This window comes from Mustela nivalis (assembly GCF_964662115.1).
Source record: "Mustela nivalis genome assembly, chromosome: 17".
In the NCBI taxonomy this organism is placed as follows: domain Eukaryota; kingdom Metazoa; phylum Chordata; class Mammalia; order Carnivora; family Mustelidae; genus Mustela; species Mustela nivalis.
The window spans coordinates 37797700-37823462 of record NC_139036.1 but is presented as its reverse complement, the minus strand read 5'-3'; the positions used below and the strand labels follow the sequence as shown (position 1 = coordinate 37823462).

General features: G+C 51.7%; 2 protein-coding genes across 9 annotated transcripts in view; both read right to left on the bottom strand.

The window, feature by feature from the left end:
- Nucleotides 1-3241: 3241 nt before the first annotated feature.
- Nucleotides 3242-10049, bottom strand: SLC35B1 (solute carrier family 35 member B1). 2 transcript variants are annotated; one of them, XM_082704719.1, is made up of 9 exons: nucleotides 9848-10049; nucleotides 8749-8852; nucleotides 8061-8191; nucleotides 7756-7786; nucleotides 7022-7179; nucleotides 5759-5885; nucleotides 4899-5005; nucleotides 4593-4746; nucleotides 3242-3493 (listed from the first exon to the last, which is right to left on the bottom strand). In XM_082704719.1, exons 3-9 carry the CDS (start codon nucleotides 8106-8108, stop codon nucleotides 3441-3443), a joined length of 678 nt encoding a protein of 225 aa, XP_082560845.1. In that variant the 5' UTR covers nucleotides 8109-8191; nucleotides 8749-8852; nucleotides 9848-10049; the 3' UTR covers nucleotides 3242-3440. The 2 variants fall into 2 exon arrangements, with proteins under 2 accessions (XP_082560845.1, XP_082560844.1); XM_082704718.1 differs by having other exon boundaries at nucleotides 9497-9982.
- A 2251-nt stretch (nucleotides 10050-12300) lies between these two features.
- Nucleotides 12301-25763, bottom strand: part of FAM117A (family with sequence similarity 117 member A) — a 64713-nt gene continuing 51250 nt past the window's right edge. For all 7 annotated transcript variants that reach the window (XM_082704712.1, XM_082704714.1, XM_082704715.1 and 4 more), the window contains 6 exons: nucleotides 22237-22332; nucleotides 20074-20184; nucleotides 19507-19641; nucleotides 18142-18343; nucleotides 16613-16763; nucleotides 12301-13538 (listed from right to left, as the gene is read on the bottom strand). In XM_082704712.1, coding sequence (XP_082560838.1) covers nucleotides 13238-13538; nucleotides 16613-16763; nucleotides 18142-18235 — 546 coding nt within the window. In that variant the 5' untranslated portion in view covers nucleotides 18236-18343; nucleotides 19507-19641; nucleotides 20074-20184; nucleotides 22237-22332 and the 3' untranslated portion in view covers nucleotides 12301-13237. The remainder of the gene's footprint in view (nucleotides 13539-16612; nucleotides 16764-18141; nucleotides 18344-19506; nucleotides 19642-20073; nucleotides 20185-22236; nucleotides 22333-25763) is intronic.

The following is a 25763-nucleotide window of genomic DNA, read 5'->3' as shown; positions in this document are numbered from 1 at the left end:
ATCTACACCATCATGATTTCCAACTATAATTTCTTTGGAAGAAGGGTCCTTATCTTAGAGCGCTTCCTAAAATTTTTAGAGTTAAATGGCTTGTTTTAAGCCATATTGGTGATAGATTTGTTTTAATATCCTTACTTAAAAAAAAAAAAAAAAGTAGAAAACCAACCCCCCCCCCATATTATTTGGAAATTCTACTGGACCGGGAAATCCAAACGACTGGGAACCAGTGGCTTAGCTCTCTGACCTCGGACATGTGGGAAGTGCAGACTCACTTTCGGGCCCTGCCTTCCCACAGCCATGGGACTTCTGGCTGATGTACTCCAGCGGGTTTTGGGTTCCCTATCCCAAATGTGGGGAGACTTGTCCTGGCCTAAGCTCTCCCCAGGAGGGTTGCTGGGACAAATTCTCGGGAACTAAAGAGCTCTGGGAAAGGAGTTCAATAAATATGTGAGATTGTGGCTCCTGAAGACAGCTGGTGTGCTTTCAGTGGGAAGAGTTGAATGATCCCGCAGAGACCCAGGATAATTTCTCTGCCGCGGCATCTGGAGAAAGTGACCAGCACCACCACTCATAAAATGTGCAAACTGTTCCACTGACAAGCGGGATCAGACAGCACAGGCAATAGGCCTCCTGAGGAGCTCTGCCTCTCCCCCTCTGAGGGCACAGGTCCAAGATGCCACTAGGACTCAGGGAACCTCGCGTTCTAGTTCATCTCGTAAGCACATACCCAGGGACCTACCGCAGGTCAGCCAGCCTTCCCTAACCTGTTTTTCCATTTCTCTAAAGAACAGAGGGGCTTGCTTGGTCCTCTTCACAAGGGTGTCACAGGGCTGTGGAAAAACACATCATCTGTTCTTAAATGCCTCGTCTGAAAGATGGTCCACAGGGAATGTTTAATTTCTGTCCCTTTAAAAACAACACTCTTTCTTTCTTTTAATGTTTAATTCTGTAAGAGCTCCCCCCCCGCCCTGTTTTCACCCCAAATCACATTGGTGGGTCACTGCCCTCACATGAGATGGACAGACCACTTTTCTATACGCCTGAGCACCAAAAACTGAGGAGACTAACCTTAAGGTTTGACCAAAATAGGCATCAGGTATAGTACACCCCAAACTAAAAGTACAGTGTTTGGGGAACTGGTGCACTGGCTCCCCACCGCCCCCCGGCTTCTACACATAGCTGAGAATTAACTACAGATGAAAAGTCTTTTGATCTTGACAAACCTGAGGCATCGGGCCGCCCAGGGTTAGCGATCAACACCACTTTTGTTGGAACTTGCCTGGTATTTCACATTTATCAGCCCTTATGCCCCAACAGAGCGCTGCTGACTCTGGGCAAACCTGGCACACTGGGCTCCCGAGATCCTGTAGGTAAGCACGTCACCAAGCGCAGCGACAGCTCACGCCATGTCTTCACCTGCTCCCCTTTGGGCTGAACGACAGCCTTAGGGCACAGCCACTGCTCCCACTTGACCTGACTGAAGGCAGGAGCAAGCGAAGAGGCCAGGCAGTTGAAAACCCCATTTCCCACTTGGCTCTGCTTCCACCACCTTTCATCTTCCCACACGCTGCAGCTCAAGCCTCGCCTTGCCCAGACACTTGGTTGTTAGCTCTGCGTGTCTGAGATGCAATGGTTTACTTACCCATCTCTCTACCAGACTGTGAACCTCCCCAGAGGGTAAGCCCTGGTCCTACTCAGCTTTGAACTCCTAACAAGTTCACGGTGCGCAGCACACAGGAGTGATGGGTTAAGATGGGTGCTGAGTAGATAGACCAGCAGCGGGCTCTTGGCACATGGTAGGTGGGACGGACTTGCTCTAGTAGCAGGTGTAAGCCGCACTGGGCTGTGGAAGATTGTCTTGCTCTTTGTGCCTAGCATGAAGCGTCTGTGAGACAGCTAGTTGGGAAGGGCAGAGACTGGAGGTGGAAGGGATTGGTCCGATGGTCAGGACAGCAGGCCCTTAGGTCCCTGGCACTGGCCACACGCTCTGACCACCCATCCAAGCCGCAGAAGACAGCTTGGAAGAACTAATGATCCAGAAGGGAAGGGGCTAATTGATGCAATCTTTGGGATGTAAAAAATTCCCAAAAAAACAGAGAGGGGAAAGGGGGTGGAGAAGGAAGGAAGTTCAGCCAGATGTACTTTAAACCTCTTCTCTCAAGGAGCTCAGAATGAGAGGGGGCCTTTGGGGGCAGAGCTGCAGAGACACCGGCGCCCCTAGAGAGCGACAGGAGCTCAAGTGAGGCTGGCTTGAAAGGCTGGGGAAGGGTGGCAAGGCAGCCGCTCAGGAAGGAGGCTGGGCTCCCAGCTGGAGAGCCACGGGGCTGGGGCTGCGGAACAGATGGAGAGAAAGTTGCAGCTGGTGGAAATGCACTTTCATGTGTAAAGTTTGGTCCGTGGAGGATTGTGATTTCCAGCTCTGAAGGCGGCCGTGGGCAGGTGGCTCCGCTCCATGCTCCGCCTTCTCCCCCCATTGCCACCCAGGAAACTTGATGGGGGCTCTGTGCCAGCACCCTGCCACCAAGCTTTCCGCCAGCATCCCTTTCAACAGGCAGAAGTTGGCATGGGGACACGCTGGCAGGGCCACGACAGCAGAGGACTGCAACGCTTTAGCAGCCGAAAGGAACAGGGGAATAGGATTAATCCAGCCTCCCCAGGAGGAGACCAGGTGGACTGAGAACAGATTCGGGAGACAGGATGGAGGGAATCGACCTTCCCAAGCTGTTCATGATATATACATCGGCTCTCCACTCCTGGTGGAGCACAGACCACACCGGGTCTGCACTCCAGGCTTGAGCTCTGGCTGAAGAGGAGGCCGTGGGGAAATGTGAAGCACAGCAGACTCTAAGGCTCTGGGCTCATTTCCACCCCCGCCCCCAACCTCAAGGGAGGTTTCCTGAGGAAAAACTGTATCGGGAGTTCTTAAGGAAATATTTGCCCACCAGAGCTTGAACAGATAAAATGATTTTGACATTCTCTGGCTCTAACAGCCAGCCACCTGTCCTGGCAGATTCAGACCCTCACCTGCGGGAACAGAGGCCACAAGGCCAACTGCAAATCTATTCAAGGTCCTCCCTGCAACGCTTGGGCTCCCGGGGGAGTGAGCCACCCAGCCAGGTTTCCTGCACCTGAGTGGGAGTTTGGGCAAAGAGCACCAGCCTCTGCCTCTTCCTCCCCCTCCTCCCCTCGAGTTAGGCTGTGCTCCAGGTCGTCCAGAACAGAAACTGCCAACTCTGTCTTATTAAAATCCAAGTGCTTTTTACAGAATATGTGATTTTGCTTCCTTTTCTTAAAAAACAAAACAAAACAAAAAACCCCACAAAAACCAAAAGCAGACTGGAACCCAGTCCTTTATCCTTATTGTGTCCATTTGCCCAAGAGATGTCCGTATTTGAGATAATAACTTAAATACTCTCGAAGTGGAGGTAGTCTCTCTCTTCCTAGTGGGATGTCTTCTTGGCTCCTTTCCCAAACTTGGCATCAAGACCAAGACCTATGAAAAGGGAGAAGATGGGCTTAGCTTTATGACGAGAAATGAAACCTACCAATGATTTTGACAGTAGCACTGGGGGAGGGGAATGTCAGCTTGGTTCTCCAAAATTAGGGCCTTAAATAAAACTAACTCCAAACACTGGTTTTATAGAACTCCCTCAGAGAAAAAGTAAGGCATCAAATGAAAAAAATCCCCAAAATATAATTACATATGTATTTATATATATATATGTGTGTGTGTGTGTGTGTGTATGTATATATAGTTATATATATAATAAAATACAATAAAACTTAAAGAAAAAATGTCAGTACTTCTTAGCTAGTTCTTTCATCTCATCCATAGCAACACAGATTGGTAGGGAATAAGTACAACAATTTTATCTGCTCAGTGTCTGAGGAAACCCAAGTTGCTGGAGGAAGATCACTAAAATGAAATGCTCATTAGGAAGGGTGGATTATGGAAAAAAAAAAAAAAGGAAGGGTGGATTAGGAGCAATGCTTGCCTTTTTTTTTTTTTTTTTTTTTGCTTCCTCTCCTTTTTAAAAAACATCTTCTCTAAAATAACTAAATCAGGGATGCCTGGGTGGCTCAGTGGGTTAAAGCCTCTGCCTTCAACTCAGGTCATGATTCCAGAGTCCTGGGATCAAGCCCCGAATGGGCTCTCTGCTCGGCAGGGAGCCTGCTTCCTCCTCTCTCTCTCTGCCTACTTGTGATCTCTATCAAATAAATAAATAAAACATTTTAAAATAATAATAATAATAAATAAAATAAAATGAAAGAAATCAATTTCATAAATACATAATTCAGGAAAAAAAATATCTAAAGTTCTGTCGCAGGGCACCTGGGTGGCTCAGTGGGTTAAGCACCCAACTCTTGATTTTGATTCAGGTCATGATCTCAGGGACCTGAGATTGAACCCCAAGTTGGGCTCCATACTGAGCGAGGAGGCTCCTTGGGATTCTCTCTCCCTCTGCTCCTCCCTGCTCCCTCTCGCTCCCCACCCCCCGCAAAAAAAACTTAATTAAAACAAAAAAGGAAAAAGCAAGCTCTGTGACTGCCGTTCCATGTGCCCAGAGATGTGAGCTCCGCAGGGAACTTACCCAAGAACACGAGTATGGTGCCCACCCACTGCAGGGGGCTGATAGGGTTGGCAAAGAGGATCACAGAGGCCAAGATGGTGAAGAACTTTCGAGTTGTGGTGATGATGGAGCAGGTCAGAGGGCCAAAATACACAACTGTCATGAAGATGAAGCTCTAGAAAGACCGAGAAAATGGGGTCAGGCCGGCTCTTGGGGCTCTGCCCCAAGGTCAAAATCTGTGGCAGTACATCAGGGCTAGTCTTGCCGCCATCTTCCCGGGTTGGTCTTTCTCAGGGAACCCAGGCTACCTGGTCTTGAGGTACTCACCTGACCTAGAGCACTGGTCAGGCCAAAGAGCAGGATGTTATAGATGATGGTAGGGTATCTTTCGGCAAAGCTCAAGAACTCCCAGAGCTCCCCAGTGAACAGGATTCCTGGGGAGAAATGGTAAAGGATGAACGGAGCATGAAGCCTGTGTTGACACCCGTGTCTGTACAGCCTGGGAAAGGACCCCACAGAATGAGGTATGGACAAATGCAGGGACTGAGTTCACACTAGGTATCCTGCTCCTAGTTTCCCGACGAGAGAAACTAACCGAAGACTCTTCCCAGAAACGCTTGTGAGTCGATTAGCTACTTCTGCCAAAATCACTGGAAGCAGAGATCCTCAGGCATTGGGAAGACACTGACCCACGCATCCCCAGCTCAAGGCAGCCCCAAGTGCTGGCCACTTCCAGCCATCAGCAGCCTCCTCCATTAACCCCACTGTGCTGTACAAAAAATACTTCCTACACGTGCCCAGATTTGAAAAGAGGTTAGGAAGCACTGATTTAAAAGCACATGCAATCGTATTCAAAGTACAGTCCGTATACGCCAAGTACCGGTATCTCAACTCTCGCGGAAGGCGAGTTCCCGAGGCACCCCTGTGACCTGCTACCACATGTCCTCCCAGGGAAAATGTCACAGGTCTGCCTATGACAGTGCCAGTCAGGAGTAGGAAGCAGAGCCTGCCGGGAATGTTTCTCCAGGAAGGTTTTTCCAGGGGCTTGGACAGAAGGGTATCTTAGGGCCAAGACAGTCCTTTAGCCTGGGCAAAGTTTGCTACCGGTGTCTGAGCTAGGGATCCGCTGGAGGGTGACAGTCTGCCCTCTGGTGATGTGTGGAAAGAACAGCAGAGCTGCTCCTTACCGGCTCCCAGCAGCAATGTCGACCAAAGGTTGATATTCAGCATCATGTGGTTGGAGCCTGTTTGGTAATGAGCTCGCATGTGGTCCTGGGAAACGCCCGTCAGTCCATCCAGGGTCAGAGATAATAACTGGAAAAGAGAGGGTGCACCCTGCAGTGAGAAGGCCACCGGGGCCCCTCCCCAACCCAGGACACAGGACTCTCACTATTCTGAGACTCCTCACAAAGCTACTGTCTTAAGACAGAGTCCTCAGAACAAACTGCTACCATTCAGTCAGGAGAGACCGTGCTGGCTGCCCACTGCCCCACCCAGGCACTACAACTATCTGAGCCACAGAGTAAATATATCAGAGTGGGATGGGAGGCAGTGCCACGAAGCTTGGAACATGTGCTGAGCCACGTATTTTTCCCGGGAGAGTAGAGAACAGACACCTGGTACCGGCCTGGTAGCCTCCTGGCCTGGAGGAGTGCTCTGGACTAGATTCTCTGCGTCTACTGCCAGGGATTAGAAGCGTGGGCAAAGCGAGCCACTACTTCTGCCACTTCACAGCTGTGTGACCATGGCAAGTGACTTAACTTCTGTGTCTTCATACGGAAAATGGAACTAATAACTACATATACTATAAGGTTACTGTTGTAAAAATTAACCAACTAGGGGTGCCTTGGGTGGCTCAGTCGTTAAGCGTCTGCCTTCGGCTCAGGTCATGATCCTGGGGTCCTGGGATCGAGCCCTGCATAGGGCTCCTTGTTCTGCAGGAAGCCTGCTTCTCCCCCTCCCACTTACCCCTGCTTGTGCTCCCTCTCCCACTGTGTCTCTCTCTGCCAAATAAATAAATAAAATCTTTTAAAATAAAAAAATGAACTAATAGGTAAACCACTGGGAACAATGCCCAATACACAGCAAGCAAGAGCCACTCCAGTGTTATTTTTAAACTCTGGCTTCCAGGTTTCTCAGAAAGCAACAGTGAGAAACATGCCATTCCTTCCCTATTTGCTCTCAGGTCTCTCTGGCCTCACACCAGCACTTAAATGCAGGCCTCAGAGTTACCCCTCAGGAGAGCTGAGATGTTGTTCAAGATTTCAGTCTTCCCGCTGTGGCCTTAGCAGAGCCGGGGGCCATGCAGCAAGAGACAAAGACCCGAAATGGGGGGCAAGGAGCATCGCAATCTCTCTCTTGACACATAACCAGCCTTCTGGATGCCCAGGTGGGATGCTTCTTGGTTGTGATTACTGGAAAAGGCTGCCTTTCCCACCAGGATCACATACCAGAAGCAGCTCTCCGTAGCCAACTGTGTGTTCTTCCATCCCAACTACTTTCTTGGGTTTGTACATGAAAAGGGCCACTCCAGCCACAATTAGCAACACACACAGGTACTTGGCCATTGGGTACTTCTTCTTCAAGAGGGTAACTCCAAGGAGCATGACTACAGGGAAGAAACAGTGGAAAATTCAGATACCCACAGGCACTGATGAGCCCAACACTGTCCTCTTAGGAGAAGCCTGTGAGAAAAGAATGTCTGAGAAGGAAGGCCTACAGAAGCTATGAGGAAGGTGCAAGACTGGCACCTGGATAGACAGGGTTGAGCAATGGGGAGAACAAAGGGCAGAAGGCAGGGAAAAGGCAGAGAACAAAGGTGAACGGTCCAAGAAGAAACAAGGGAAAGGGTGGGGACAGTGGATGAGTGAGAGGTTGAAAGAAAGAAACTGATGATCAAAATGGGACCTAACTCTAATGACAATGTAAGCACACAGGACACCAAAATGACTGGCATGTGAAGCAGACTTGGTCAGCCTCTAGCTTCCAGCCCATGTATACCCAATACCACCAGAAGTGATACAGAGGACAGGATGGCAGGGGGAAGGGATGGAGGGCTGGCTTTGGAGATAGCTGTGATGGGATGACAATCGGAAGGGACACACAACTCTAGCAGACGAACAGAGAGCCTACTAGAGGAAGAATGATGATGGTAGATAGAGGGTGACCATCTGCTTCTGCTTACCTGGGATTGGCTTGCAGGATTTACCAAGGACCTGAAATGAAATTCAGCAAATAGTACGTGAGCCTCTGGGATATGCCAGGCACTGTGCTAGGCACTCTGTTAAGAAAAGTCACATGGGGTCTGCACCAGAAACCACAGCCTATCATGGCCAACCCACCACCACTAGACCTCAGATCTGTGGTTCTTTGGCCTCTGAAACTCTCCCAACACAATCTCTTTCATTTAAGTCACAGACCTGAGCGAAGAATTCTTAGTTCTTTTCAAACAACTTCTGAGCCAACCCTCATCACACCCTGAGGTTTCACCTGAGTCGGATAGTTGACAAACTGCAGTGCCGAGTTGCTGGAGACCATGGCACCCAGATAGGAGACAGAACAGGCGGCATAGAGCCAGCTCCGAGTGCGATCCACCCTGGCAGTGTCAAAAAACTGGATCACTGGGAAGAGACAAAAAACGTGTAAGAGAAACCTGGTGGGCCCGGAATGGGCCACTGAGCCAAAGCTGAAGCCAAGTGAAAGGAAATGTATCAAATAAGACGAGAAGCACAAATTATTTCTGTCTTCTTAGACTGGGAAATCTCTGAAGGTTATTCAACTCTCCAATCTCACCTATACCTAACACAAGACCACATGCAGAGCAGGAATGGGAGCTCATTCAGTTCAAGGGACGAGTTAGCTCTGCTGAAGCCCCTAGGGAACAAAGAGCAGCTCAAACCATGTTTGAAGCAGACACATAAAGGAAAATCAAAGAGAAAGAAAGAAAAAAAAATTAACTGTTCTCAACGGGGATCCAGCACACAGAATACCCATTCTCTGCACATTTCTGACTCAGAAGTTGGGTCTAATTTAAGGAAATAGGATTTCACCCCATTCCAAAGCCATTAGTTCTGAAGACTGAACAGAGAGACTTTGAAAGCACTGAAGAAGGTGAGAGTGTTGGAAGTTAAACCTTAAAGGTAGATAGGGATCACTAGATTACTAGAGAGGTACTCACAGATCTTGGCAAACACAGCATTGATCACACATTGAATGAAGACCAAAGTTAAGGCAAAAGTGAACGTCTCCTGCTTGGCTCCCTCCCCATACTTTCCTCTTGTTCTAAGAATGAAATTATGAGGGGGAAAAAAAAAAGAATTAGTGTATTTCACTCAGTGTCATCTAGTATGTCTAGAGTTACTGAAAGCTTTAAAATGATCTTGCTTCTCTGGATGTAAGGTTCACTGGCCTCATTCACAAAAGGGGCTGATTTTATTGGATCTAGAAGCCAGACATCCCAGCCTGCTGATCCGGTAGCCTAGGGAAAGAATATCCGTAAAGGATGGAGTTAGAGGAAACGTGGAAAATTGGACAGTAAAACGAGGTACCCCAAGCAGCAGATGAGGGGATGTGGGCAACACAAGCAAGGCCGAGGGCAAAAGAACCAGCTGTCTGCAAACATCTGGAAGTAGCAAAGAGGAGCTAGTAAGCAAGGAAACCTGTGTGGGAGGTAGACTTCTCAGCCTGTAAAACCCAAGCCCTTAGAACCAATAGGGAGAAAAACAAAGAAGAAAAATAACCAGGTCCCGAGAATCCGGAGACCAAAATCCGAGCAGGCTCAGCCGCAGCTGCAAAGTCGTCGGGGGGGGCTAGGAGGGCGGGCAAGAGGGAACACCCGGGTCAGGGGCCAGAGGCCCGCAAACCGGGCCACGGGGGCGGGGGGTGGGGTAGGCAAGTCTGCGCTCCCGCCCCGGGGATCTGCTCACATCTTTTCCTGCAGGATCCCATAGTAGAAATAGCAGACAAAGACGCCAAGGAAGCAGAGCGGCAGGCGCAGCCGGTCGGGCAGCAGGGAGCTGCTGGCGGCCATGAGACGCCCGGACGACCCGACCGGAGACCCGCTCACAGCCGGCAGCGGCAGCGGCGGCGGCGGCGGCGACAGCTCCAGCCGGACATCGCCGACCGGCGACAGGGGCCTCATAGGAGCTGCATGCGACCGCCGCTCAGTAGGCCCCGGCAGCCACCGCCAGAGCTGCCAGCTCAGAGCCTCCGAGAAGGAAAAGCTTCGAGACCCAAAAAACGTTCCCAAGGAAAGGACACCCTCCCTGGGACCTTGCCTTCGTTCCTGATGGCCGAAAGAGCCACTGTCCCGACATTAGTGCCGAGCCCTTGGGCTCTTCCGATCAGGCAACTCCGAGGACAACTGCGACTCGGAGCGAGGCGGGATGGCCTAGGAGCTATGCGGGCGAGGAGTGACAACGTATGTGGATGTGGAGGTCACCAATTGGTTGCGCTGTGCGAAGACAGACAGGTGAGCTGGAAGGAGGCCGGCCCGGCTAATCCGAGTCTCCTCGCTTGTCGGCAGTAAGGCTTCCGCTGGGTCCTAACGCCAGGGAGTCTAGTGGAACCTCAGCGCCCCCTAGCAGCTGCCCCGCGTCGGCGCCTCACCTTCTGCAAGAAGAGCATTCAAGGGCGGTGTTTGTTTGAGGGCGGTCCTCCTTCTCAGGGCCCTCACTAGGCTTCAAAGGGTTCACTTTGCCTGTCGCAGACAGTTTTCCCAGCCCGGAAACTTGGGATAGACAATTAGTAGCACCCTCCCTTGTCGCCTCTCGACTGTTCTGAGGATTAAATGAGCTGAGGTTTGTGAAAGTGTTCAAAAACTGTAAAGCGTGGGGCGCCTGGGTGGCTCAGTGGGTTAAGCCGCTGCCTTCGGCTCAGGTCATGATCTCAGGGTCCTGGGATCGAGTCCCACATCGGGCTCTCTGCTCAGAAGCAGGGAGCCTGCTTCCTCCTCTCTCTCTCTCTGCCTGCCTCTCTGCCTACTTGTGATCTCTCTCTGTCAAATAAATAAATAAAATCTAAAAAAAAACCACCAAAACTGTAAAGCGTGCTATGCAAGTTTAAGACATTATTAGTCATTACACGTTCTCAACTCTGATCCCACTTCCTCACATCCTAGAGGTGGACATGGATGCTTTACCGAAGCGGATTCCCTCCGGTTACACCTCACCAACAGTAGAACAAACCCTCATGCTGCCCTCCAGATTTTCCCGTTCGTGACCTCCTTTTGGAACCTCTCCCTCATCCAAGGGTTGGGCCTCCACCTGAGGGCCCCAAGAGCTAGGGCAAGACCCCAGGACGTTCCACTACAACCTCCAAGACCCACTTAGTCAGTGGACTCTGGGCTGCTATCTGGGTAGAGGCTCCTTCTCCCCTTCTGACAGCCCACTTCTTTGGCACAGCCTCAGGCAAAGGAAGGAAACTCCGGGCAGCACCACACCCATCACTCCGGGCCTGACTCACCAAGGCTTTGGGGGTAGGCCAAACGTCTTTCAGGGGGATGGGTAAGAAATAGAAAACAGGGTCTATCCTCAATACCCCATCTCAGTGGGGATAGGGCCCCCACATTTGTTCTCTCGCCCAGTGGATTATTCCACGGAATCAGCCTGTGATGCCAAGGCACCATACTGTAGCTGTAGCTGGGGGGAGAAACCTGGGTTCCAGACCCAGCTCTGCTGCTTCCCCAGCTGGGACTTCCAACAATTCTCTTAGCCTCTGAGTCTTTCCTCATCTGAAATTAATGGGAAAATAGTAACAAGTGGGAGAGCACTGTGGTTAGAAGCATGGGCACTGGACTCAAGTGTTCTGCTTCCCCATCTCAGCGCCCCCACTTTATATCTGCCTCTTGGGGGTAAAGTTATACAGTCTTTCTGTCCTCTCATCAGTCCAGTGGGATCTATCAATTTCTCTCATTGGGTTGCTGTGATATTTTGGTAACATTTTATGTCAAGCACTAATGCGGTATCTGATGCTTATTGAGCCAGTGAATGGTCTTCTGACATAGATTCGACTGTAGTTATTATGCCTGACCTTGGGGTAGTCCAACTTTTCACCCATACGGTGGGGATAATATGTCGTGAAAATGTCTGTAAATCATAATGCGCTATCAGAATGTCGGGATGGTTATTCTGAGTTCTCCCCAGAGCCTCTGAGCTCTTACAAGTGCAGCACTATAAAGCAGAGAGGCCGCAAATCCCTCTGTGTTCTGGGTCCTCATGAGATGGAATGACTACTCCAGAAGGGCTAAAGCTTCCCTAAAACTGGGCCAAGAGATTCAACCTGATGACCATTCCCTGGTCCTGATACCCTTGCCGGTGCAAGGAGCACCCACAATGTCAAACTTGGTCACCGTTGCTTCCTCTCTGAAACCCACTCTCCCTAGGGAGCGTTCACAGACTCATCCGAGAATTAGTGACATCCCCCACTGACTCCTTCACCCCACCAACACCATGCTCTTCATTTTGGACAGCCTTTCCGTGGACCTATTGCTTAGATGTCCATCTAAAGAATCCCAGCCCTGGTGACCTGAGGACAGGGACTCTGTGCATCCATGTAATACCCACATCCGCGTAAGGCCTACATCCACGTAACGCCCACATGCATACAACACCCACATCCACATCATCCCGTGCTAAGTAAAGACCACTCTTGAAGACAAGGATGCTCAATATAACACATTCAATCTCCATCCCATTCCCCTCCCCTAAAAATGTTTATCAGAACCTCAAGCTGCTGGGAATATTTATTTATTTGGTCTATTAACACAAAGATCTGCAAAAAAAAACCAACTTCTAAACACAGGATAAGAAAACTTGAACATTAACATTCTTCAATTTCGTGTAAGCTCTGCAGTACGGAAAATATACAAACTTCAAACAGCTGCAAAAATAGTGTCTTTGGGAGAAAATAGAGTTTCTACATCAATACAAGAAAAATAGGCATTTTTCTAAACCACCCCAGTCCCGGGGCAGGTGGGGGGATGTGTGGAGTTGCCGCTTGCCACCGGGAGGAACGCCAGCTCTCCCTCTCTGCCACCACCCACCTGGGGCTGGGCAAGCCGGGCTGCCGCTGAGGACAATCTTAGGGTGAAAGCGAGATGAAAATGCCACTTGGGAAAAACGCTTGGTTCCCCCCTCTGCCAGCAGCTGGATTGGTCAAGTGTTTTGGCCCCTTTAGGGCTACTTTGGTCAGCTCCTCCAGTGAGAGGGAGGCAAAGGGATGGGGGCTGAGAGGATGGGGCTGTCTCTTTAGATATCCTCTTCCACGTCTGTGGAGGAGAGGGAAGGAAATCTGTGGGGCTCCCTCTCCTTCCATCATGGTCAGCTTGCTCCATGACAAGGTCAAGGGCCCCACAGACAGTCCTTTGGACTCACACCCCAGGGTGGGGTGACACAAGACCTTCAGGTGAATTTTCCACCAAGTGAGAGAGGCGGCAGGAACACAGGTGTGACTTGTGAGCTGCCCAGCTGCTAGTGGAGAAGGCAGGTCCCCTCACATTCGGAGGGGCCAGTGTCCCTCAGGAGGACGACGCGGGGCTTTGACACGATCAATGAAAGTGCTTGAAGGCCGCGAGGGAAGGGCTCCCTCATCCCCCACCTCAGGGGAGCGAGTGAGGGGCCTGCCACCAAGGCACTGGTCTCCATGGCAAAGTGGTGGGGTTGGGGCCCTCAGACCACCAGGGAACTCTGGAAAAGCACGGGCTCTTCTGACGGCGGGGTGCGCTGCCACGGCTCGAACGGCAGCGAGGCGGCTTTGGGGGCCTCTGGATCCTTCCGAGGTGGTGGCCTGGGGCTGGCAGGGGGCAGGGGGGACCCCGGGCCTGAGGGGCAGTTACGGAAAATGAAGCCCATGCTGGGGAAGAGGGGCTTCATCAAGCTGACGGGGCAGAAGGCCGAGCCGGTCGGGTTGAAATGGACTTTGTTCTTGTCAGGACAGGAAGTCAGGAAGGCCAGGTCAGGGCCTGGGGACCTGGAGATTGGAGAGAGAAACACACACACACAGGGAGAGAAACAGCCAGTGAGAAGGGATGGGAGGTGCCATGGCGTCAGGGGAGCAGGGGAGCTGGGTGTCTGTTCAAGCAGGGTGCTTACTCAAAGTTACTCAAAGAACTCCAGGCCATGGAGCAACAACCAGTCTTTAGGCTCAGTAGTCCATTTATGAGAAATATGGCTGAACAACAGAAAATCTGGGCGCCTGGGTGGCTCAGTGGGTTAGGCCACTGCCTTCGGCTCAGGTCATGATCTCAGGGTCCTGGGATCGAGCCCCGCATCGGGCTCTCTGCTCAGCGGGGAGCCTGCTTCCCTCTCACTCTCTCTGCCTGCCTCTTTGCCTACCTGTGATCTCTGTCAAATAAATAAATCTTTAAAAAACAAAAACAAAACAACAGGAAATCTACTTCAGCTAGAAACAGGAGGGACTGAAGCTAGATGGGAAGGAGAACTTCCCGATGAGGTGATTTTAGAAGAGGAGACCATGGGATCTTTTAATTTGAGAGGTTTCATCACTACAGTGTTCTGAGGGCAGACTGCTTGTCTAAAAGCAGAGACACAGGCAAAATGATTTCCCAAGACACTGCATAGCCTGAAGCAGGGTCTCTCAGCATCAGCACTATTGACATTTTGAGCCTGTCATTGTGGGGAGCTGCCCTGGACACTATAGGATGCTTAACAGTGACCCTGGCACCTCCCCACTAGAAGCCGGGAGCACCTGTGCCTCTCTTAAGGTGTGACAACCCAAAATATTCCCTGACATTGCCAAATGTCTCCTAGGGGGGTGGGAGTGGGGAATGTGTCCTATTGAAATCTACTGACCTAAGGAATCTCATTCTTGAACACATTTGAAAAGTGTGATTTTCCAAAACCCTTGCTCAGACACAAGGATAACAACCTGGGTGAGAAGGCGGGTGGACCTTCGCAGGAGGTCTGGGCTCTAACTCAACAGGTTGTCTTGACCCACCCTCCCAACCCCACTCCTCTGATCATGTGGAAGAAACGGAAGGATAAAAGGAGGGAAGTCAGGGAGTTCTGGAGTAATGAATGCCTATGATAAGACGAGGAGCATCTGGCCGTACTTTAAGGGGGAAGCAGCTGAGAAGCCGCTGGTTGTGAGGGCTCCTAGGAAGGCCAAGGTGTGGTGCGATGGTGAAGCTCTGTTACCAGGAGATCCCTCAATCGCCTTCCTCTTCACGTATTATGCACTTAGCGTATAGCATAGTAAACTGATGACTGTTCTAACTGCAGAATTCTAGTAATTCCAAACCCAGGAAATAGAGGGAGACAGCAGAAGGGCAGGGGTGAGCCCAGGGCAAGAGTTGGAAGAAAAAGGTGAAGATCCCTGTGCTGGGGGTCTCTGGGAAGGCCTGGGGTCCCAGCGGAGTCCACAGCGGCCAGGTCTCCGCTGACCAAGAAGGGTTTACAAGAATCCCACCTTACGGACAGTGAGGAATGGGCAGGAGAGGTTAATGCTCTCAGTGTGTGCACGCCCACGTGGGGAAGGTGCCCCAGGAGGCCAAGCCCCACTCGAAGGACATGAGGGTAAATGGTTTGACCCTGAATAGCTTGACTCCCCTCCTGGGAAATCCAGACCATCTTACAGGATCAGCAGCTAAGAAAAGGAAAATGTGACAGAAGAACTGTGAAACACAAGAACTTTCCCAATGGGCAAGCTGATACACGAGAGAGGCCCCACTGAGCTGAGAATCTCTCTCCCAGGGTCTCTTGGAAAGCAATCTATAGGTCACCACCTCTTTTTTTGTTTGTTTTTGTTTTTGTTTTTGAGATCATGACCTGAGACAAAATCAAGAGTCAGATGCTTAACCGACTGAGCCACCCAGGGCCCCAAGAGTCACCATCTCTCTCAAAGGATTAACGCAGGGGCAGGAAGCCGGAGGAGATGGCCTGAAGACCCGTGTTGGCAGTCATGAGTGTAGAAGAGTCAGGGAAGGCACCAGCCTCATTTCCACAAGTAATCCCAGACTGTGGCTCCTCAAGTGTAACGTGGACTGGGGAGAGACACACAAGCCCAGTCTGCTTAAGGGGCAAGAGCTGGTCTTTTCCTCCACACCACTCCTGAGGACCCAGGGTTCTTGGACAGCGAAGCTGGGAGCAAATGGCCTGGGGGGCCATGCTTTCTAACTCCCACTCTGCCTTCGAGCTGTACCCTCTGTCGCTACCACACACTGTCCTCTCCCACACCTGTGATACGACTGGAGCTCTCAAGGCTCCAACTGTGTCCTAGCGACATCTCAGCTCACATGGCCAGGACCAAGTCTTCTTGACTGAGAATCTGTCCCGCTGACTGTGAAGCTGACTGGGGAGGGGAAGGAAATGAGCTCTTTGGGGTGCCTGCTATGGGGGACCGGGTAGGCGTCTGGAAAGGTTCAGCCCTTGATCCTCTCTGCTGATGGGAAGGCACTGTGGTAAAGTCAGTCAACATCAGAATGACTTCTGAATTGCCCCACCTGGCTTGGGAATATTCCACAGTCCTTCCTTGTAAGGACTGGAAATTTCTGTCTGGGAGTTCATGACATTTGAACTACTACAGCCCCAGGGTGAAGACTGGGAAGCAGGGAGGAAGCTGTTCAGACCCCCCCGCCACCACTCCACTGGGAGCAAGACACTTCCCCTCTTTGCCTGAAAAGAACTACTAGTATGTTCTCTCTCTTTCCGACTACCATCTAGCAAACTCCCACCTTCCCCAGGGATGGGGGGATAAAAAAAGAAAAGAAAAAAACAAAGGGTTTGGGTTTCAGATCTCTTTCCTTTCCAGCTCCCCTAGCACTTGTGGCTGGCATGTGGGCAGGGAGCAGGTTTCCATAGAGATCATGATTAAGCAAAGATTGAAGGGCTCCGAGTAGGTAATGTCAACAAGTTTGGTCGCGGAAAAAGTGCGATCCCGAGCATCTGAAGTTGACCATGGCCCCAGGCCGAGAGAGAGTCCAAGGCGGAAGAAGGGCCTGTCAGAGAGGACAGCGCAGGGGTGTCACCCCCATCCCGACCCCACCCTGTCCTGTCCACAGTGCAAGGTCCACAGGAGGTACTCACACGGCCTCTTCGAACACACGCACTCTCTCGCAGCCTTCCGGGGGCTCCCGTTTGAAGACGTAGCTATGATTGGGCCGAGGGGAGGCGGCAAAGGCAAGGACCGGAGACGGGCTGCTGTCTTCAAGGCAGGCTGGGCGGCCCGGAGAGGAGGCTGCAAAAGGAGTGAAGCTGAGGTCAGTGGAGCTGAAGGAAAGGAGGCTCTTTGCCTTCCTGGGCTCAGGCTTCAGTGTAAAGGGGTGAGACTAGGACATGGGGGGGTTGGCAGAGTTATGCTAATAATCCACATTGTCTGACCATGCTTTACCTGAAGACAGCTTTGAGGCAGCTTATGAAAGTCTATACCTCGTTATGCAGGATAAAAAATTATCGTTGAGGGGTGCCTGGGTGGCTGTCAGTTGGGCAACCGACTCTTGATTTCAGCTCAGGTCATGATCTCAGGGTCGTGAGATCGAGCCCCACGTCAGGCTCCATGTTGAATGGGAAGGTGCCTGGGATTCTCTCCCTCTGCCCCTCTGCCTCTGTGCTCTCTCTAATATATAAATAAATAAATCTTTTTTTAAAAAATATAGTTGTTTTGATGGAAAAATCAGGCCTAACAGCAATTCTGTATTCCCACGAGGCAGACTACAATTGGGACTCCAAGTCGTCATTAAAGGAATCCTAACTTCTGTCTCCCTGCTTTCTTTCAAGACCACACCGCCCTGCTACAACATATCACAGCTTCGTCCTCTCCACAGTGTTGTGAAGCTATCCCTTCCTCCAGGAAGAGCTCTTGTACAGTCTTTACTCAACCCCACTCATGGGATAAAATCCCTCTCCCTTTCCACTCAGTGAACATACTTGGTCTAGGCTGCCAATATTGACTTTATCTGTATTTATCTGTCATTTATTCCTTATTACTCTATGCTCTGTTTACCTCTGTGTAGTGTGAGACATGCCCTTGACCTGCCTACCTCACAAGCTGTGAGGATCCAGTTCAAGGAGGCAGGCCACACTGCTATAGGAGAGGAGGGTCATTATCGTGGGGAGGAAGGGCTTGGGTCTTTCCTCCCAGGAAGGAGCCAGAGCACAGGACAAAGTAGAGATTTGGAGTTGGAAAGGGTGGGTTTCAATCCGGGTCAAGTAGTGTGACCCCGGGGTGAGAGACCACATTTGCTCATTGTCTATCTTTCCCAACTGCCTTGAGACCTGTTGCTAGTAATGGGCACAGTGGACCAGCCAAACAGACCCACAGGCTTTCCACTCCGCATGCTAACTTTAGCCAAAACAGGAGGATGAGAGGTGCTGCTGCCTGGGTCCCACTGAGACTAGAAGTGCAGGTGCAGAGACTTTATATAAATTATAAATCAGAATCTGTGGAAAGCACCGTTTCTATGGCTAGTATGGCACACAGAATAAAGACGACCCATGAATATATTCTATTTGGTTAGTAAGGAGGATTCCCAGGCTTGAAATTGATTAGAGGGGGAAAGCAGAGGGAGGGCCCCCTGGACCTCAGGCAGGACCTGCCCAGCACCCCCTCTGCTTACCTTTGTCATGAGGGATGGATGCCTGCTCCTCGACTGTACCCCGGTGTTCCTCGCGGCTGGCCGGGCCCGAAGGCTGGGGGGATGCCAGGGGCATGGAGGGAGAGCTGGCAAGGTTGCCAGGCTCCAGAAGGAGGAGGGGGTAGTCACAGCTGCCACTCTGGGGGGGAGCTGGGGCGCGGTGCCCATCAGGGATATCAAGGATCTGCCAGGGAAAAGGGTGGAGAAGTACTCTCAGGCCCCTCTCTTCGGGGCCAGCAGAGCACCAATGTCCCTTAAGCTCCTCCCCTCGCTGTTCTGGCCACTATCCCTAACGCACAGCGACACTGGGACATGGCTTTCTCAAGTCACTGATTCAAGGGAAAGCCCCTCTTTATTTCTCCCCTGGCCCTTGCAACCCAATCTAGAATCACATGCTTATTTGTACAGTCTCATCAAGGTGACGCCATCAGCAGGCTGTAAGTCTTGAGGGTGGGGACATTCTCCAAGAACACAAAGATGAAGAACATGTGAGAAGCATGCTAAGGGGTGAACCACCAGGCCGCTGACCACGCGAGCCCCTGCAGGACAGGCACAAATGTCATTATCACGTAGGAAATACCCCCTCCTTGCTTCCTGGTATTAGTACTAGTACTAACTAACCCTAGTACCTAGTACTAGGTACTAGTATTAGTACTAACCATCCCTGGTACTAGTGCCCACAGCTCACCGAACTGTGTGCAGGTGTCTGGGTGGGTATCAAATCCTACACGGACATCGATTAAAAACCAACCAGCACGTAACTCATAAACTGAGGAGTGTGCCCCTTGGAATTATATTAATACTGCCCAACTGGCACTGTACAGTTGTACTGTGTCAGTATAAGAACGTGCCTGAGATGGCAGAAAACGCAGCACATGATTTGCCTGGAGTGGGGTGGGGTGGGGGAGGCTGCCCAGGGGTACCTGGACATGGATGAATGCTGAACATGGAGGGAGAGGTGAGAGACACAGGCAACTGGGGCATGGGCGGGGGACAGTGATGGTGACAGGGATGAGAAGGCGGGGAGCAGGGTTGGTAAGCTGAAGAGCACTGCCAAGACCCTTCCTCCTGGCTGTGGAGTCTCCCCTCCACTTGAGGCCGGCTCCCTCTCTTCCCACCCAGCACCACAAGCCTACCTCCGCTCCACTGCCTGGCTCTGCTGTCCTGCTGGCCAAGTCTATTCTAATCTAATGAACTCGATTTGTGTTCCTTGTGCAGGCTGGTATTTGCACTGTGTTCCCAACACGGCCACGGCCCGGAGGCCCCCAGAGAGCTGGAATCCTGCCGGCCTGCACCCACCCTCAGCAGGCCGCTGGCTGTCCCGCATTGAGGGTGCGCCCCACTCACCCGCAGCAGCTCCTCTTCACCCTGTTCCTTCACAAACACCTCCTCCAGCTCTTGATTGAGCCCTTCCAGGCTCCGGTGCAGGCAGGGGCTGAGTCGCAGGACAGGTGATCCTGAGGGGAAGCTGGGAGGGGATGCCTGAGGAAGAGGCAGACAGTGATCACAGACCACCCCCGCCCCCGGCCCTGACTGGGGAGGGTAAGGTCATGTCTACACAGCAGAACCAAGTGGGTCAAGAAGGATCTGGGGACAGGGCCGACTGCATTAGGAAAACTCAGGGGGGTTTTCTTCAGAAGTTAGTGCGTTGAGAGGTCTAGAGTGTGCTTCTAGAGTGTGCAGGCTCACCACTGGGTCAATGGTAAGGGGGCGTGGGGGTGGAGGGGAGAGCCATTGGCCCTCCCGGGTTCACTCAGTGAGCCCGAGTTGGCGCGTAAACCACCTAAGCACCGGGTGGCCACAGGGCAGGCAGTGTGACAGGCTCAATCAGCGACCATAAGACCTGTGAGGACCTGCCCACACGGGGCGATGACAAGGGGCGCAGGCCCAGGAAGGGGGCGGACATATACATACCCTCAGGGCTCCCCGCACGGCATGGTCCCCTGGCAGGGGGGAGCCCCGGTCCTTTTCCTTCCCGCTTCGGCTTAGCTTTGTCCTCTGCAGCTGGTGCTTCAACTTAGAAATCTGTCAGCCCAGAGATAGGAGGGGGGAGAGGAAAGTGAAGCAAAGCTAAAGGGCACGGAGGTCCCTCCTCCCTGGTGCGGCTGCTGCCCAAGGCCCATCAAAATGCCTAAGAGGAAGATGGAAAACTTCCCAGGAAAGCTCGGTGAGTTCAGAACCGATGATACGCTCATCGAGCAAGCCAGAGACCTTATGAACGAGGTATTTGCGGTTCCTGAATTTCATGTATTCCACGGATCAGTTGGAAAAATGAATCAGATGGATCAGTTTCCAAAAAATTCAAAATACGCAATGCCGAAACCATTTTTGTCTTTCACGGATTCCAAAGGCCTGGAATACCACGCTATTAATAGAAATGGGAAATGATGATTTTGAATTCACTCTTCAAAGTCCATTTACAGCTATCTCAGAGGCCCTGGGACCAGGAAGGTTGGAAGGATTTCCCCTCATTTTAAAGGAGACTGCACCGAGCAAGGAGCCCATGCTCAACAGGGAATCTCAGATTTTGTCCTAACTTCCATATCTTGTAACAATTACGCATTATTAGAAATGGTTTGGATTATTATCCCTGTCACATGTGTAATTCTCCACTCGCCCTCAGCTGGCGAAGGCTCAGGAAATGCAGATCTTTTTAAATATGGACCTAAATTGGGGCGCCTGGGTGGCTCAGACATTAAGCGTCTGTCTGCCTTTGGCTCAGGTCATGGGGGATCTAACCCCACATCGGGATTCCTGCTCGGCGGGAAGCCTGCTTCTCCCTCTCCCACTCCCCCTGCTTGTGTTCCCTCTCTTGCTGTGTCTCTGTCAAATAAATAAAATCTTTTAAAAAACCTGTCAAATAAAAATCTTTTTAAAAAATTTATAATAAAATAAATAAATACGGGCCCAAATTAAATAGGATCCAGAGAAGAGATCTGCCATACAAGTTATGACCACTGCCAAGAAGAAGTGGTTTTAGATCTCCTCTCAGGCACCATTCACACCGTGACCACGCTTAGTGTAAACACCTTGCTTACTGATCATTCCAAACTTCACATAGTCTGTATTTCCCACTAGCTTTTAACTTGTAGAGCATTCCCTTCACATTTTCTCTCTGGTCTTGCAACCAAGAGTGGCTGGAGGGGACTCCCAGAGGGTCGGCCCTCAGGCGCTGCCAGCTGGTGTGGCAGGTGGAAGTGGTTTGCAGCCCAGGATCCCCGTCTGTGCTGCTCTCTACGGCCTCAGTGACGGGCATCCTCCTGAGAGAGGGGGAGGGCCAGCGAAAAGTGGGAACACACAACTATTTTTCTCTTTTTCTAAAAATAAGGCTGGGGGCACCTGTGTGGCTCAGTGGGTTAAAGCCTCCGCCTTTGGCTCAGGTCATGAACCCAGGGTCCTGGGATTGAGCCCACCGCACTGGGCTCTCTGCTCAGCAGGGAGCCTGCTTCCTGCCCCCTCTCTGCCTTCCTCTGCCTACTTGTGATCTCTGTCCGTCAAATAAATAAATAAAATCTTAAAAAAAAAAAAAGGCTGGATGGGATGCCTGGGTGGCTCGATTGGTTAAGTATCTGCCTTTAGCTGAGGTCATAATCCCAAGGTCTTGGGAGCAAGCCCCGTGTTGGGCTCCCTGCTCAGTGGGGAGCCTGCTTCTCCCTCTGCCTGCCCCCACCCCGATTGTGCTGTCAAATAAATAAATAAAATCTAAAAAAAAAATAAAAAATTAAGGCTGGATGCATAGTTAAGTAGGTGGTGAGGTTGGAGGCTTCCAGTTCCCGGAAACTCACTCCCTGTCTTCCTCCAGCCTTGGAATGGGATTATCCAGATACAACCCCCAAGCACACGGAGAACAGTGGCAGCTCCCACCCTGCGCCTGGCTGCTGGAGGGCACCTGTAGTCCCTAGCAAAGCTCCTGCTGGTGGAAAGGTATGGACTCCTAAGCTGGGCCATGACACTGACAGGTTAGGAAAAGGCAAGTGAGACCGAAGATCTGAGGCTACTTTGGAGCAGACGCATCTACAACGCTGGGCCTAGGCAGGAGGCAGCTACAATGGGCACCGAGTCAAAGGAGTCAGTTACCTCTTTTCGGTGGTCTGTGCTGCCCCAGGATGCTGAGCGCTTGTGTGTACAGGAGCTGGCCCGCTCTCCTTCCAGCTCTTGCCAGCACAGGGGCGTCTGCAGGGAGAGAAACCCCATGAGACAGAGCGGCTTCTCAGGCTCCAGGGAAGCAGCCACTTCCTGGTCAGAAGTGGTGGCTCTCTGAAGGCTTCTCTGTTGTCTAGTCATCAGCCTTCCCAAACACTGCCGGCCTCTTTTATTCTTTGAGGCTTCTCCACCTGCACTGTCCCTCTCCCAGTCGACGTCCTCCAGGAAGCCCTCCCTGATAAGCCAACAAGGCCAAACTGCTTTTACTCTTGTGACCTTTACACATGGATTTTGGCCGCAGCTATTCCAGGTGCTCCCCAAGGGACAAGTCCTGCCCTCCCTATCCCAACCAGCCCCAGAAGAACACAGGCTCAGGGAACCACCGGCATCCTCATTCTTGGACCCTTTATGGGTCTGGCACAGGTCTGGGATCCTGGGAGCATTATGCAAAACAAGTTATTAGACGGGACTCCAGTAAGCAACCATTACTTGGTAAAAGAGGAAAAATGTCAGTAGGGGTCCCCAATCCTCCATCTTCAACCAAAGCAGGAGGCTTCCGTGTAGCACAGTGTCTCCAGCTGGCTTCATGATTTTTCCCTCCACATGGACTGAATGCTGGGGGCCCCAAAGTCCTCCTGAATAGTCATGGGAGGGGGCATTCTCAGCAAGGAGGAAGCCAGAATTCTGAACTCAGCCCTGACCCTGACCCTTCCTGGCTTTATCACAGCTCCTTCTCCTGGGCCCTGTGCTGCCCTTTGTGGGAAAAGACCTCTCAGTCGGCCATATCCCCCTCCCTGGCTGCATAGGAAGGCCAAGGGCACAAGATTGAGGCAGACCGGGTCGCCCCATTTCCTGGGCCCCAACCTGAGGGAGGAAGTGTTGGCTCAAGAAGGAAGCAAAGGAGGACTAGATCACTTCCCACCACCAACACCCCCTGCTTCCATTCCAAGGGAGGGGCCCAAGGGGGAATGTTCCAGGGGAACCAGCTCTAAGTTCTCTGCACGAGCTGCCAAACCATGAGGGCCTGGGAACCATCTCTTCCAGCAGATCTGCTGACCTCCCCCAAGAGGTTGTTGCAAACAGAAAAAGGGGGAGGATAAGAGCTGGGGAAAAAAAACCCAACCACTCACCACCCAACAGCTGTGAAGAAGAGCCGGGGAGGGGGTGGGGGGCAGACTGCCCTGTGCGACAGCTGGACAGAGGGGCAACAGGGAGCTGAGTCTCCCTGGCTCTTCCTTCTCCCAGCTGCTGACCAGGGCCTTTCCTGTGCGACACAGCCAGGGTAAGATGGCTACCCCACCCTCTTTCCCTGACCGCGCCACAAGGAAGACCAGCCGGGGCTCCAGAGTCCACAGCCCCCTCCTTCAGGAAGAGGGCAGGCAGCACATCCTTCAGGCCACAGCCCAGACCCTGGAGGCAGAGCTAGCTGTGATAGCATTCGGCATCCAAGCAGCTAGCTGGTCGACTTCCCAATGCTTGCTTCTCCCCGAACTGGGGTGCCAGTACACAGAGCCTCAGGAGAGCTGCTGCGCAGACTGCAAACGAGGAGGTCCCCCTCTCCCACAGTCTCCTCGGCCCGGCAGACACACAAACGCACCTCCCCGCCCTGGGATTCAAAGCCAGCCCTACAGATCGTTAGCTCTACTCATCCAAGCTGAGCTCGCATACAGGTCACAGAGGTGGGATGGCGATGGTTGATGATGCCCATTTCCCTTCCATCGGGGCTCACAACAGCCCCACCCATTAACATCTCCTACAGGTTCTTCAACTGTCTTCTTCCCTCAGAGAGGTGTGGGGGGGTGGAAGGAGACAAGTGGGTTGACAGTGGAGTCTAGAAAGGATGTGAAAATTCACGCCAAACAGGGATCATGTCTCTCGGACCATCTTACCTCACCTCTCTCTGCTCAGCCACATCTTCTAGCAACCAGGGCCACCCCTGTGTAAACCATGCTACAAGGTCACTGCTTTGCCGCAACACCTGGCTACGTCCTGGTCACAGATGTCGCTGCCTTACCTTCCATCCCATGGGCCCTCACCCTCGCTGTCTGTACCCAGGCAAACCTAGTTCTGCCTCCTTTCTCCCCTTACCCTGGACTTCTAAGCCTGCCCTCTCTAAGAGGGCCTGCCCTATCAAGTCTTCCTGGCCTGCCTCTTGGGGAGCCCATCTAACTTGTGTATCTCTTACTGACTACTCCTCTGCTCGTCTCCTCTGTACAGACAACTCAGAGTACACATCACCCACACACTGAACCTACAGTTACTGAACACACACCGCATGTCAGGTACTGCTCCAGGTGCTGGCAACACAGCCATGTGCAAAACAACAAAAATCCTTGTTCCCTTTGAGTTTATGTTCTAGCTGGGGACACAGTGATACGTACTAAGAGAAAAACACAGCAATGAAAGGAGATAGGAATGCTAGACAGGGGAACATGATTTTAAATGTCAGGGACATCCTCAATTAAAAAGTAACATCTGAAGGAAAAAGTGAAGGGGATGTGGGAGTGAGCCAGGCAGATATCTGAGGTACAAGAGATCCAGATGGCAGAAACAGCCAGTGCAAAGGCCCTAAGGCAGGAGTGAGCATGGTTTGTTTGAGAATGATAAGGAGGCAAGGCCAGTGTCACTGGAGCAGTGTGAGCAAGAGGCAAAGCAGGAAAAGGTGAGGTCAGTTGGTGTGACAGCCTGAAAAATGGCCCTACAAAGATACCAGATCCTGATTCCTGGAATCTATGTGTGTTACCTTATATGGTAAAGTTTTTACAAATGTGATTAAGTTATGGATCTTGAGATGCTAAGATTACCCTGGTTTATCCACACAACCTGGGTCATTACAAGTGTCCTTATAAGAGAGACAGAGAGGGCAATCAGACACACACGGAGGAAGATAAGGTGATGTGACCACAAAGACAGATTCCAGAGTGATGTGGCCACAAGCCAAAGACCGCTGGCAGCCACAGAAGCCGGAAGATGCAAGGAATGGCTCTCCCAGCAGCCAGCCCTGCCAACGCCTTGATCTTGGCCCAGTGAAACAGAATTCTAACTTCTGGCCTGTGGATGTGTGAGAGAATCAAGTTTTGTTGTTTTAAGCCACGGAGTTTGAGATCATTTGTCACACCAGCTCTGGGAACCTAAGACAGCAGGTCATCCTGTGCTTGAAGCCATGGGCATCTGAGCATCTGTAAAGCAAGCCCATGCACGAGTGTGGGCTTTGGCCCCTCCGACTGAATGGGGTGTGTCAAGAGTGGGACCCACACCCTGCTCCCTAGTTCCAGTGCATCTGGGCAGATGGGCGGCTTCACCTCTGGGTCTTCACGGCAGAGGTCTAAGCCAAGGTCTTCCTGGAGCACAGAAAAGACACAGCTAAGGAAGCCTACCTTTCGAAGAGTCCCCCTTTTATTGCACAATAAGGGTCAAGCCATGCAGCAGGACGGCTTCCAGATGACCCTCTGGAAGTGGAG